This window comes from Pezoporus occidentalis, unplaced genomic scaffold (genome assembly GCF_034315485.1).
Source record: "Pezoporus occidentalis ecotype Australia unplaced genomic scaffold, CSIRO_AGI_Poc_V1 ctg316, whole genome shotgun sequence".
Classification (NCBI taxonomy): domain Eukaryota; kingdom Metazoa; phylum Chordata; class Aves; order Psittaciformes; family Psittacidae; genus Pezoporus; species Pezoporus occidentalis.
The window spans coordinates 102,968-116,267 of NW_026915116.1; the positions used below are offsets into that span (position 1 = coordinate 102,968).

The window sequence follows — 13,300 nt, forward strand, 5'->3', positions numbered from 1 at the left end:
ATCCTGCCACCTCTGTAGTAAGCACAGTGCAGCAAGAGTGGGCAGGATGGTTTATTTTGTCGCTTGCACGAAGTCCAGGCTGAGGCACAGTGGTAGCAGCAGGGAAGGAGCAAGCTTTGATCTAAGGGGTACCCTGGGGCAGTCCTTGCTCTATGCCCATCACCATTGCTACCAGAGCCCTGTGCTCCTGTCCCACCTCATGTGTGAAGCCAGCACTCCTCCCATAGGACCAAAGGGTCTTGCACTTTGAATCTCAAGTGGACTCTTCCCCCCACCATACTAGACTAGCCTTGCCTTCCCCTGTGCCATATCCCAGCTCTACCAGGCCCAGGGCAGCAGCTCAGGCTGGAAGGACCACAGGGAGGCCTCTGTTGCAGTAGTGAGAAATCACTGCAATAAATAAGGGGGAAGAGGGATGTCTCGGCAGGAAAGTGGCAGAGGGAAGTACACAGCAAGCACACTACAGGGAGGAAGGAGACAAGGGTCACTGTATCAGTGGCCCAGGGCACAGCTATGGCTGTCCAGCTCCTGGGGGCTGCTCCCCTCCTTTGGGGAGGTCCTGCAGCCAGGGGGGCTGGTGGGACTCATCCTCTGGCTAGGGTAGCTCTGGTCTGTGCTCTCCCTCCGCCGTCCCAGAGCTTGGTCGATCATCTCAAGGCGGAGTGCAGGCAGCAGGCCCAGGTTCCTCGGGTCAGCCCTGGCCAAGGGGCTGTCAGCAGAGACATGCCAGGGGCCACCTTGCTCCCGCACAGTCTGGTAGAAAGAGCTGCCCTCCTGGCTGCTGGCTGTTCGCCCTGACTCCTTGGCTTTCACTCCACGGCACCCCAGCTCCTCCTGGGGCACGTGGATGGTGGGGATGTCCCCAGGGATGCCACGGCGGCTCTGGGGTGAGGGGCTGCGGCTTGTACCCCTGTCCCGGCTTGATGGCCGCAGGATGAGGCCCTGGAACTTGGCTAGGCTGGGGCTTCGGCTCCGGTGCCGTTTCATCTTGCCTGGGCTGGGGCTACGGGACTTGGGGGCCAGCAGGACAAGTGTGCTGTCATCCTCCTCTTCTGAGCTGCTGCCTGAGCTGTCTGTGGGGCTGCTGCCCTCCTCTGACCTGGGCAGGGAGATCTGCACCCCTGCATCAGCGCTGCTGGCTGATCTGGGGCACCAAAGCCACTGTCCCCCTCCAGACAAGCACCTTATGCACATCACCCCCTGCCTCCCTCCACCCCTCACCCTTGCCTTTTGGCCATGCTGACCTGGAAGGGCTCAGTCACACCAGCAATGCTGCTGGAGGTGTTGCTGTAGTATCCAAGGATGTACTCGCCCTTCCCCTTGGGCAGGGCCTCCTCTGAGAACATCACCTGTAGCCCAGAGAGAGCTGATGGGCACCAAGGCTTGGCACAGGGATGGCCCCTCCCACCTCCAGCCCCAGCCCAGAGCCAATATCCCTTACTTCAGGAGAGTAGACCTGCCTAAGGCTCAGCACAGAGTAGTAAGGAGGTGCCCCCTTCTACCATCAGGAGCATAAAGAGGTCCCCATCCCCCCATGATGGGACATGTGCCCAGCAGGACAGGAGGGTTGGCCCAGCTCACCTGTGCATATGGTTGCTTCTCCAAGCAGCGCTCACCATCATCGCTCCTAGCCCAGACATAGGACACGTAATCCTTAGGGTGTCGAAAGCCCACCTGTGTGCATGTACATGGGAGAACACTGGTGCACAGGAACATAAGCCTTACTCAGCACCATCACCTCCCACCCTGCCTTAGCTTGCCTCGCTCTCAGCCCCCTCTCCTCTCAGAGCAAAACCAAGAGCTGCCTTGCACCCACTCAACAGTGCCCTGGTCCCCAGCCTCCAAGGAGTGCCAGGCTTTTGACCCTGTGGGGCCCACCAGGCAGGAGAAAGAGGGAACTACTGGATCTGAGCCTCCTGAAGCAGAGCCAAATCCTGCTGCTATCCAAATCCTGGATAATTGCCAGGGCTTCCCCAGGGAAAGGAAAGCTTAGAGCACAGGCCCATGCCATGCACCAGTGCCCACCATTTGGGGGTAGCTCAGAAGGAACCCCACAGTGCTGTGCAGTGCACCCCACTCCCTTCAGCCCCAGCAGCACCCAAGCCCCTACCCGGTAGAGTCCTATCCAGTCCCACGAGCTCCGGTGGAAGCCAGCAGCCATCTTGTACCTGACAACTGCTTGCTCAGGCCTGCTCCATTCATCAGCCACATAAATCTCAACCGGGGGCTTGTCTGTCTTGGAAGCAAACTGCAAGAGAGATGTACACCTCTGTGCCTGGCAAAACTTTGGAGCAGATTCTCCTGGAAGGCATGCTAAGGCACATGAAAAACAATGAGATGGCTGGTGACAGCCAGCATGGCTTCACTAAGGGAAAATCCTGCCTGACCAATTTGGTGGCCTTCTATGATGGGGCTACAGAACTGATGGACAGGGGTAGAGCAGTTGATGGCATCTACCTGGACTTGTGCAAAGCGTTCGACACTGTCCCACACAACATCCTTGTCTCTAAATTGGAGAGACATCAATTTGATGGATGGACCACTGGGTGGATAAAGAACTGGCTGGATGGCCGCACACTAAGAGTTGTGGTCAATGGCTCAGTGTCCGGCTGGAGATGGGTAATGAGTGGTGTCCCTCAGGGATCGGTGTCGGGACCGGTCTTGTTCAACATCTTTGTCGCTGCCATGGACAGTGGGATTGATGCACCCTCAGCAAGTTTGCCAATGACACTAAGTTATGTGGTTTGGTTGATAGACTGGAGGGAAGGAATGCCACCCAGAGGGACCTCGACACACTTGAGAGGTGGCCAATGCCAACCTCATGAAGTTCAACAAGCCAAGTGCAAGGTCCTACACCTGGGTTGGGGCAATCCCAGGCACAGCTACAGGTTGGGCAGGAAAAAGATTCAGAGCAGCCCTGTGGATAAGGAGGACTTGGGGGTGTTGGTCAATGAGAAACTGAACATGAGCCGGCTTCAGTGTGCACTTGCAGCCCAGGAACCAACTGTGTCCTGGGCTGCATCAAAAGGAGCATGACCGAAGGAGGTGATCCTGCCCCTCTACTCTGTTCTCATGAGACCCCATGTGCAGCACTGTGTGCAGTTCTGGTGTCCTCAACACAAGAAGGACATGGAGCTGTTGGAGCAAGTCCAGAGGAGGCCACGAGGATGATCAGGGGCTGGAGCACCTCCCGTATGGAGCCTGGCTGAGAAAGTTGGGGCTGTTCAGCCTGGAGAAGAGAAGGCTGCGTGGAGACCTCATAGCAGCCTTCCAGTATCTGAAAGGGGCCTACAAGGATGCTGGAGAGGGACTCTTCATTAGGGACTGCAGTGACAGGACAAGAGGTAACAGGTTCAAACTTAGACAGGGGAAGTTCAGGTTGGATGTAAGAAAGAAGTTCTTTACTGTGAGGGTGGTGAGGCACTAGCACAGGTTGCCCAAAGTAGTAAATGCTCCATCCTTGGTAGTGCTCAAGGCCAGGCTGGACAGAGCCTTGGGTGCCATGGTTTAGTGTGAGGTGTCCCTGCCCATGGCAGGGGGGCTGGAACTAGATGATTTTAAGGTCCTTTCCAACCCGAACTACTGTGTGTTTCTATGATACACAGTAAGGAAGGGCATGCCAAAGAGCTGCCCCTGCTGCCCACGGCACCTGTCTAGCAGCCCCCAGCCATGGTGACAGCTTACTAAAGTAAGCCCCACACACCCCATCATAAGCTGCACACACAAGCTGCATGTCTCACCCCTGAAGCCCCTGACTGTGTGCCCACTGGCCCTGGATGGTGCTCACCTGCACTGCAAAGATGGCAGCTACTGGCTTGTGGTCGCTGACTGTGTACTCCATGTGGCTGCAGTAGCAGAGCTGGCTCACTGAGAGGACACTCCGTCTGGGCCGGTGCCCACCCATGCCAAGCCCAACACTGGGAGACTTGATCTTCCAGAGGATGCGGTCAGTCCAGGCAGGTTTCCGCTTCTTGGCACTGCAGGGCACAGAGGGGCATCTCTTGCCTGGCAGGGGCCAGTGGGCTCCACCCCAAGCTGCCTCCCCCGGTACTACCACACGCACAGGCAGGGGACGCAGCTCATCTTGGCACACAGCTCAGTGCAGCTGCAGGGACAGACCTGCACTGGCACCAGCACAACAGTTGTGTCCCAGCTTGGCAGCCCCAGCCTACCCCCATCCCCCCATCTATCTGCACCAGCATCAGCCCCTGCCCCACCAGCACGTGCCCTGGCTGGCATCCATGCCCCACCTGCATCCATCAGCCGTGCCACCTGCTCCCAGGCCCAGCACATACCTGAGCTTTGCAGTCCTACCTGCTGTCATATTTGTTGGTGCCTACATCAAACTTGAAAGTGGGTGGGAAGTTCAGGGGGCCCTCCTGAAAACCACTGAGGACAGGCCAGGTGCTTTTGGCAATATTCAGCTGTGGGAAAGAAAACAGGAGCACGCCAGCCCCTATGGCCAGACCCCCCTCTGCAAGCCCCGCAATACTTCTCCACCCCTAGCACAGTCATCCCTGCCCCACTGCTGCCAGCCCCACACACAGTTCTCAGGGTTTGTCCATGCCATGCAAGCAGCAAGTCTGTAGTCCCCCAGCTCTTCCTAACATACTGCTAAAAGAAACATGTGCCCAGCTCCCATAAAGACCATCTTGGGACTGTGTTGCCCTTTCCACACAGAACCAGGGCCTTTTGTGTCCCATGTAAGGGGACATCCTGCCAAAACTGCCTATACAGCTGTGGGACAAGAGCCAACTGCCACCTGGGGCCTGGCTGAGGCTCTGCAGTGTGCCCATCCTTCTCACCTGATCCTTCTCCCATAGCTGGCTCAGGATGTTGCTGTCAATGGCATACTTCACAAAGCGGATGTCAAGGCTCTCGATGCGGAAGTTGAGGTCCCCAAACCAGAACACGAGGCTGTGGGTAGGAGGAGTGCAACAGGCTGGAAGGGCCGAGACTTATCGATGCTGGCAGGAGAGAAATATCCTGTGGGCAGCCTCAGCCTGTGGCACAGGTGCTCCCAAGAGCACCAGTACAGGTCAGCAGTTGGCTGACAGCTTGGCCAGCAGCCAGGCCTGTCAGGGTTATTCAGGTAGGACCAAGAACCATCAACTAACAGGCCCACCTTCCCTGAGCATTGATGGTGGAAATTTCCACAGCAAATCACCTACCGAGTTGGAATGCATAGCCAAGACACTGGGTCAGAGCCAGGCACTCCACTCACCACTTCCAAACTCCAACAGTGCCAGTATGGCAGGGAGCTGCTTCATGCCTGGACGTGCTCCAGGGGAGACCAAGGATCTCTCTTAACACCTGCCCCAACATACTGGGCTGCTGCTGGGCCATGGGGCAGTTTTACAGCCCTGCAGGCAAAACCCTATCTCCAAGCTGTGCTGGAATTGAGGGAGTCTAAGACAGGGGCTGGCATTATTGCCCAGACTGGGGAGCAAAGTGGTGGGGTACGCACTCATGGTCCAGGATGCCGCTGGCCACACGCCCCTCGAACTGTTGCATGTGCAGTATGGTGGCAAAGTCCTCCTTGCGCTGCTCTGCCTTCTCCAGATGTGCTGGCAGGTGGCAGTTCAGGAAGCAGACCATGTGGCCGAAGATGGAGAGACGAACACTCACCCCACCCTTGTTGCCCTGCACCAAGAGGATCCTGTGACTCCTTGGGAAGCCAGCCCCTCACCACCTCCCCTAGCGCTACACTCACCCAGTAGCCTCCCAGCCCTGTCCTCGTGCAGTCTGTCTGGATGTCCTGCAGGAAGGGGAGGTGGTAGTACTTGGCAAATACCAGTAGGATCACACCTTGCATCCGAACAGTGCTGACCTGGAATGGGGGCAGAGGCTGAAGCAGGAGGGTAGCCACAGCAGAGCCTGTAGGGGCAGGGACGGCTTCCCCCACCTCCAGGCCATAGGAGAAGCACCTCCATCCTTTGCATGCTCCCTGTCTTGCAGATAACTAATAGCACATTTTGTTCAGAGTTTACTAACACCCTCCTGAATAGAATCATGTAATGGTTTGGGCTGAAGGGACCTTAAAGCTCCTAGAGTTCCAATCCCCTGCCATGGTGAGGGACACCTTCCACTAGAGCATGTTGCTCGAAGACCGATCTAACTTGGCCTTGAACACTGCCAGGGATGGGGCAGCCACAGCTTCTCTTGACAACCTGTTCCATACTGACAGCTGAGATAAGCCCAGCAGCACCAAGGCTGCATATGCTCTGGGGCAAGCACCCTGGGGAGTTGAACCTGCCCTGGGATCTGCAGGCTGATGCCAGAAGCAAAGGCTTGTTCCCACATACACTTCCTTGCCTTGGTGCGATGGAGCAGGCAGCAAGTGTCTCCAAAGCCCCACAGGGGAAGCTCAAGGTGCAGGAAAGGGAGCAGGTTGGCAAAAGCTAGACAGCACGCTGGTGAGGTACATCTCTAGCCCTCAGGTTAGCCCCCACATGCTGCTTGGATAGCTGCAGGCTGTCCTGCCACCAGTTTGTGCTTTCCCACTGCAACTCCTCCCTCCATCCCTGCAGTTCAACTCTCCCTGTCTGTGGCCTACCTGCCCAACAGGCAGGGAGGGAACACCAGCTGCCCAGCCCCTTTGGGAACTCCTTACCAGGACAAAGTGGAAGGGGCTCAGCACATCCATGAAGAGCTCACTCCACTGATCTGTGAAGAGGGCATCCTTCAGGCGCTTGTTTATCTTAGAATTCACCTCCTGCAGCCTGGGAGGAAAGGGACAGGTCCCATAGCCACACCAGGAAAGCATTTATGTCCAAGCTAGCAGGAGCTCCTTAGGAGAGATGCCAAAGCATAGTGTGTGGAGCAGGACCAGGGCAGGAAGGGCAGTTCAAGGAGGATCCTGGGTTTAGAGCACAAGCCAGCCATATCCTTGCTCCAGCAACGCTGGGCCATGTGTTAGCAGAAGGTATAAGTGGCCCTGAATCCATGAGAGGCCTTGGCCCTTTCTAAAGCAGGAGGAGTTCAGCTGCACAGAGCTGGGCAGCAGTCTAAAGCTTATCTCTAGGTGTAAGAGGGACTTATGGGACATTTCAGCTATATTGGTCTTTACAGAGAAGCCAAGTCTCACCAGTACTTCAGCACAGGGTATCCAGATGCATCCTAGCCACCAAGCTCAGAGCAGCAGCAAACAGAAAGTTAATTAGCATCCTCCTGGCTCAGCAATTAATGAAGAGGGGGAAGGAGAATGTTCCCAGTGAATGGCAGAATCAGGAAATGTCTTTGCCCAGAAATACCAAGTGCTCAGAGCACAGAGACATGGGTCAGAGGAAGGACACAGCCAGGGAGAAACAGCCTGGGGGTAGGGAGCAGCAGGACACTGTCCCAGCATGTCTCTTGCTGTCAGCTACACCCCTACCCCATCCATTCATGCTTCAATCTACCTCCACAGCTCCAAACTGCTGGCCTGCAAGGCCAAAGGGACCAGGAGACCAGCTCCAACACAGCATCATAGCTCTGGCAGACTCAGCCTTACACTGCCCCTTCCTGGAGCATGGAGAATCAGGGAGTCCCTGGGAGCCTCCTTGAGGCAAATGCAGCTCTTCCACCTCACACACACAGGCAGAAGCAGTGTCTCACTCCCTGTGCAAAGGCAGCATGTCTCTGGTCTTAGCAGGAATCCACATAGCACAGCAAACCTTGAGGGACCAGTGTGCCCTTAGACTCTGGCCTCGCCAGCCATGCCAATAAAACCTCGCCACACTAACATGTCACTACCTTGCCCAAAGTTAAGTGTTGCAAGGGGAACAGAGCCAATCCATCTATGAGAGAATGGCAAATTTGTGCCCTTGAGGCCTGCATACCATGGGCAAAAGATGAGATGAAGAAAACACTCCCAGAGGACTACAACAGGCAAGTTGAATGCCTCTGCAGACCTGACCTCAGGGCTGCCAGGGCTCATAGCAAAAGCAGCACTGCCAAGGCCCCAGCTCTGTACAGCACAGCCAGCTCCAGGCCCTTTGGGGGTTCAAGGCTACCTGGGATTCAAGGGTTTCTGTTCCTCTTAGCATTTCCATTTTTCTGGGACCTAACTCTCCATTACCTTTTCTGATATTTTGCTGCCTGCAATGCACACCTCTCCCTGCTCACTGTGCCCCAGAGGGGCTGGGCTGCAGCTCTTCCATTCTCCACCCCACAGGGCTATGGTAATTCCCCAGAAAGGGATGTGGTGCAGCAGGGGAGGGGGCCCTGCACCTCAGCCTCTTACCCAATGGCAATCACATCCACATCGTTAGTCTCGCCTGTGTTGAGGTGCAGCAGGGATGTCACATCATTCGGGGGCATAGCTGTGCCCACATTCCAGGTAACCACTGTGATGCTTGGGAGGACAAAGGAAGAACAGACTAAGACTGGGGTTCAGAGGTGTTCCCTGTTCCCCCCTACCCCAGTTCAATCCCCAGCTCCACCAAGGAAGCTCTCTGCCCACAGCAGAAATGGCGACAGGTGAACCTCAGCTAGGGCATATACAGGAGATGGGTCCTTTCCTCTGAATTGCCCCATGACCTGCATTTTGGTGCAAGGCAAGCCCCACTATAACCCAGACCCCTGTGAAATTCTAGAAACCCACACAAAAGACCTTTTGCTTTCATCACCACCGACTGACACAGGCAGGCTAGCACAGCAGGCAGCCTGCAAGACAGGGTCTCCCTGGAAAACCGCTTCCCCTCCCTAGAAATCACACATCTCTGGGGCTCCTGGGGAAAAGAACCCAGTCTCAGCCCCCGACTCTGCCCAAGAGCTCAGCCAGTCTGAAACGCCAGGGCACCACACATGACAGCAGAGCTGCGAGCCCTGCATCAGTGTCCTTCATCAGTGCAAAGCCACCATCAGTCGCAACACGAGCGCTGTTATGCAGCACGTACTAGCAGCCTGCAGGCTCTTCCAGCAGTGCTAGGTCAAATCTCAGTCACAGTGAGAATGTTTCAACAGCAAGGGAGGTAGTGCCACATCGTTTCCAGAGCTCCAGGACAGTGGGGGCAGATGATACCCACTCCACAGCCTGTGACATGCCACCCCATGCACACTGCTTGCACGGACAGTAAGCACTAAGCATCCTTCCCCCCACTAAACCTGTGTGTTCACAGCTCCTCATCCCAATCTCCTCCATGTGAACACCATTTACAGTGGGAAGAAAGGGGCGACTCCAGCCCCACAGGAGGCTGCACTTGCTGCTCCACAGCACTGGCAGCTTTGGCCCAGCATTGCTCCCGCTGCTTGTCCCCCCACAGCACCTGCTCACCGGAACGAACTGTCCTCCGGGCTCCTTCCCGAGCAGCCGAGTGCGTCAGAGGAATCACCAGCACTTGGCTGGCCGAGGGACCTCCCGAAGAGGGAGAGGTCCTCCGGCTCCGCTTTGGAGAGAGCAGACGGCTTGGACAGGCCCACCCGCCCGCTGGCGAGGAACTCGCTGGAGACGGCTTTGGGTAGCCCAGCAGCCCGCGGCGAGGAGCCCGCCCAAGCGGAGATGTGGTCGCTGGACTCGGCCTTGGGGAGCATCTCCCTCCGCTCGGCGGGCGGTAGCTTCCCGGGCACAGCATGCTCCAGGGGTCCGAGCTCGGGGAAGGAGGGCGCTACGGGGGACTGCACGCCGGGCCGGGCCGGGGGGCCGCCAGGGCTGGGGGGCAGCAAGGCCGGCAACGGGAAGTTGTGGGGTCCGCCGGGCCCCTCGGGCTGCGCCCTGCCGACCTCCAGCGGCAGGGGCTGCGCGCCCCTGCCCGGGGCCCGCTCCTCAGGACCGCAGCGTTGCACCCCGCCGGGCCGCGGGCAGCCATACGGGAAGGGGTCGCAGGCGGCGTCCGACCGAGAGCTTCGGCGGGCACCCGGGCCACCGCCGCCGCCAAGGAAAGGCGCGGCCGGGGCCGAGCCGCCGGAGCCGAAAGGCACCGGCCGTGCTGGGGGGGCGGCGGCGGGCGAGGTACCCCACGAGGGGCCGGGCCGGGGCCCCAAGGCGGCGGCCGAGCCCTGGTCCGCGCTCCCGCGCCGGGCCGGCTCCATCGGGACGCGGAGCCCGAGCGGGCGACACCGGCCCCGGGCCCGGCCCCGCCGCGCCCCGTGATGTCAGCTCCGCGCACCTGCGCGAGCCTTAAAGGCGCAGGAGCCGCAAAAGTGACACTGAACCTGCCCAGCGCGCATCTGCCCACGTGACCGCCGGCGCGTGCACGACTGGCCTCGCGCGTGCATGCCTGCCCTCGTGCGCACCTGCCCGCGCGCTCGCTGTGTGTGCGCTGCTGCGACGCCGTGTCCCGGTGCACCCGCGGGCACTGCGGCGGGTGTGTCTGTGTCCACGGCACAACTGGAGCTGTGGGAGGTGCCGTGCAGCCCCACAGGTCCTTGCGTGTCACACGGTGCCTTACGTGCACAGGTTTGCGTTGGTGGGTGTGAGAGCAACAGGGGGCTGCTTCGGGTGTGCATATGCACTTGTATGCACCCAAAGGAGGTGGGGGACTTGGTGACAGAGGGCATGGAGAGGGCAGAGGTCCCAGACACCTCCATACTATCAAGACTAGCCTTCAGGAGCCACAGAGCCTGGGAAAGGCTGGAGCACCATGTGGAAGAGGATCTTGCTGGAGAACAGGTCCCTGAGCCTTAGTGGGATGGACGGCACTGGCTCCTGTCATTGCAAGGCCACTTTCAATAACCTGTGATCAACTGTGGCAACTGGGAGAGGACTGGAGCAAAGCAAATGTCACTTCTGTCTTCAGGAAAGGCACAACCACAGGAGGTTCCCTCTGCATGTCTGCATTCTTGTAAGGTGACCAAGCCCTGGGCACCAGCTGCCCAGGCAAGTTGTACCATCTCCATCCCTGCAGAAACTCAACAGCCAAGTGGACAGTGACCTTGGGCAACCAGCCTTGTGTGGGCTTGCTTGAGCAGAGGCTTGGACCCCAACAGCCTCCAACCTCAAGCAGCCACAGTATGCGTGTATGCATGCAGCTGTGTGTGTGTGTAAAGCTTTGGGTGCACGCACATGCTACTACATTTGTGACTGCATGTGCTGATGTGTTTGTGCCTGTTTGCAGCTGTGTGTGCAGTTGCATTCATGCACTGGTGGGTGGACTGCATGTAGCTGTACATAGCTGTGCATACAGCTGTGCATGTGTGCTCCCAGCTGTGTGTGCAGAGGGGCACGAGTGTGCACAGCTGTGTGCATACACAGCCAGCCATGCATGCACACCCCTTTGCGCTGCACACTGTGTGTCTGCAATGTCTGCATGTGCATACTGTATTTGCACGCTGTGTGTTGGGGTGCAGTCTGTGTGTGCATCGAGTTTTTGATGCGCGTTTGTGGTGTGCAGTGTGCACATCCAAGTTTGTGGTGTGTGTTTGTGGTGGTGGTGTGTGGGAGTGTGTGTGTAGGAGGCGTGGGGGTGTGCAGTGTGGGTGTTTAGGAGGTGTTCGGGCGTATTTAGGGGGTGATGAGGAGCGTTTCCACGTGTTTACGGTGTGTGTACACCCAGCCAGCCGCGCTGCGCATGCATGGTGTGCGGCTGCTGTCCGCCCGTGCAGCGTGTCCTACTGCGGCTGCTCGACGTGCGCGTGCTCCAGGCCGTCGGGGCGGGACCCCCCGTGCGCGCGGAGGCCGTGACGTGGCGTTGCGGGATGCTGCAGGCGCTGAGGCTGCTGCTGGTGTCGGTGCTGGCGGCGGGGCTCGGCGCGGGACCCCCCCGGCACCGAGGGGCTGAGCTGCGGGACCTGGCCCGGGGGAAGGTGGAGGTAAGCGCAGGGCTGGGCGGAGGGTGCGGGGACACCGTGGGCCGCCGCCGGCGGTGACGGGAGCGTCTCGTCCTCCAGACTTGTGGCGGGTGACGGCTGAACCGCCTGAGGGAGGTAGGTGCCGCCGGGTGGGGGATGGGGATGGGGTCCAGAGGCGCCCCACCGCTGAGCCGAGCCGGGCCGGGCCGCCCGCTGTGCCCGCAGGTGAAGGCGTTCGTCACCCAGGACATTCCCCTCTAGTACCCGCCGGCCGAGGCGAGCAGCGATCTGTGCGGCTGCGGCCCGAAGCGGGCCTCTGCTGGGATGGGCGCTCCCATGGGATGGAGTGGGATGGGATGGGACGGGACGGGATGGGATGGGATGGGATGGGGGTAAAGGATAGAACAGGACTAGGCTGAGTGGGACGGGCTGGAGGACAGGACAGGACGCAATGGAGGACAGAATGAGGGGTGGGATGGAGGATGGGATTGTATAAGGGGTGGAGGACAGGATGGTTGGGCAGTGGTGTGAGATACAATGGGACAGAATGGGGTGGGATGCAGTGGAGGATGTGACGGGATGGAATGGAGGATGGGATGGGAGGGAATGGAATGTGACGGAAAGCGGGATGGGATGGGGGGGTGGGAGGGCTGCATGGACCTGGCCAGTACTGTTGGCTCCTTAACACACCATCCAGCCATAACCTGGAGATGAAGCATCTGCCTGGTGCTGACCCTGAGCTTGTGCTCCTCAGCCACCGATATGAAGAGCTGGAGGTTAGTGGACAGGGTGACACTTGCTGCCACAGCAGGGTTTGGGTGGGTGGTGCCCAACAGGCACTGGGCTGCAACCCCTTTGTGTGTGCAGAGAATCCCCCTAAGCGACATGACTCGGGAGGAGATCAATCAGCTGGTGCAGGAGCTCGGCTTCTACCGCAAGGAGGGACCTGATGCCCCTGTGCCTGAGGAGTTTCGGTTTGCGCCTGCCAGGCCTCTGCCCACACTGCCACCTCCCCAAACTCCCACTGCTGATGCTGAGACCCCACTGAAACACAACGAGGGGGAACACCCAGACCTCTAGCGAAGGGTGCTGCAGCCGAGAGAAGTTCCTGCAGCCAGTCCCCAGTGTGCAGGGATAAGGACATCACAGCAGCTGGGGATGGTGCTGCAGGGTGGCAGAGGTGCTCCTGTTGTTACTTGGTGCTGTGTAGCCTCTGCACCAAGGACTCCCTGAGCTGCCCCAGGGGTTTCATGGGCATTGTGGCCCTCTCAGGGGTCTTGTGTACCTGTTGCTGCCCTCCTTCCCCTGCAGCCCAGTATTCCCAGACAGGAATGCTGCTGTGCTCCCTCTCAGTGCTGCGAGGTTTAGCTGACTCCTGGTGTTGGGCAGCAATATCCTACCTGCGTGGGACAGAATGAAACCCTCAGCAGAAAGCCCCAGGTGCTGAGGGTTGATGTGCTGAGTCCTGGAGGTGGAAAGCTGTCCCCAGAGGGGTTATGTCTTTATGCCCCAGCAAGGTTGTCTTGTATAGAGCCCCCAGTAAAGCCTTTGCATACAATTGCCTGCACTGTGTCATCTTTCCAGGGAGGGC

At 58.7% G+C, this 13,300-nt stretch overlaps 2 protein-coding genes across 4 annotated transcripts; one reads left to right on the forward strand and one right to left on the reverse strand.

Annotated features, from left to right (window-relative positions):
* Positions 1–38: 38 nt before the first annotated feature.
* On the reverse strand, positions 39–10,026 carry INPP5J (inositol polyphosphate-5-phosphatase J). Of its 3 annotated transcripts, none has more exons than XM_062628404.1 (12): positions 9,257–10,026; positions 8,225–8,335; positions 6,614–6,722; positions 5,714–5,830; positions 5,468–5,643; positions 4,806–4,917; positions 4,315–4,424; positions 3,788–3,977; positions 2,111–2,248; positions 1,582–1,674; positions 1,245–1,349; positions 39–1,113 (listed from the first exon to the last, which is right to left on the reverse strand). In XM_062628404.1, the coding sequence occupies exons 1-12, from the start codon at positions 10,009–10,011 to the stop codon at positions 493–495; spliced, it is 2,637 nt and encodes an 878-aa protein (XP_062484388.1). In that variant the 5' UTR covers positions 10,012–10,026; the 3' UTR covers positions 39–492. The 3 variants fall into 3 exon arrangements, with proteins under 3 accessions (XP_062484388.1, XP_062484389.1, XP_062484390.1); XM_062628405.1 differs by having other exon boundaries at positions 852–1,121; XM_062628406.1 differs by having other exon boundaries at positions 893–1,099.
* Positions 10,027–11,478: 1,452 nt separating this feature from the next.
* SELENOM (selenoprotein M) lies at positions 11,479–13,267 on the forward strand. Its single transcript, XM_062628415.1, has 5 exons — positions 11,479–11,730; positions 11,809–11,844; positions 11,935–11,969; positions 12,407–12,485; positions 12,577–13,267. The coding sequence occupies exons 1-5, from the start codon at positions 11,494–11,496 to the stop codon at positions 12,787–12,789; spliced, it is 600 nt and encodes a 199-aa protein (XP_062484399.1). The 5' UTR covers positions 11,479–11,493; the 3' UTR covers positions 12,790–13,267.
* The last annotated feature ends 33 nt before the right edge of the window (positions 13,268–13,300 follow it).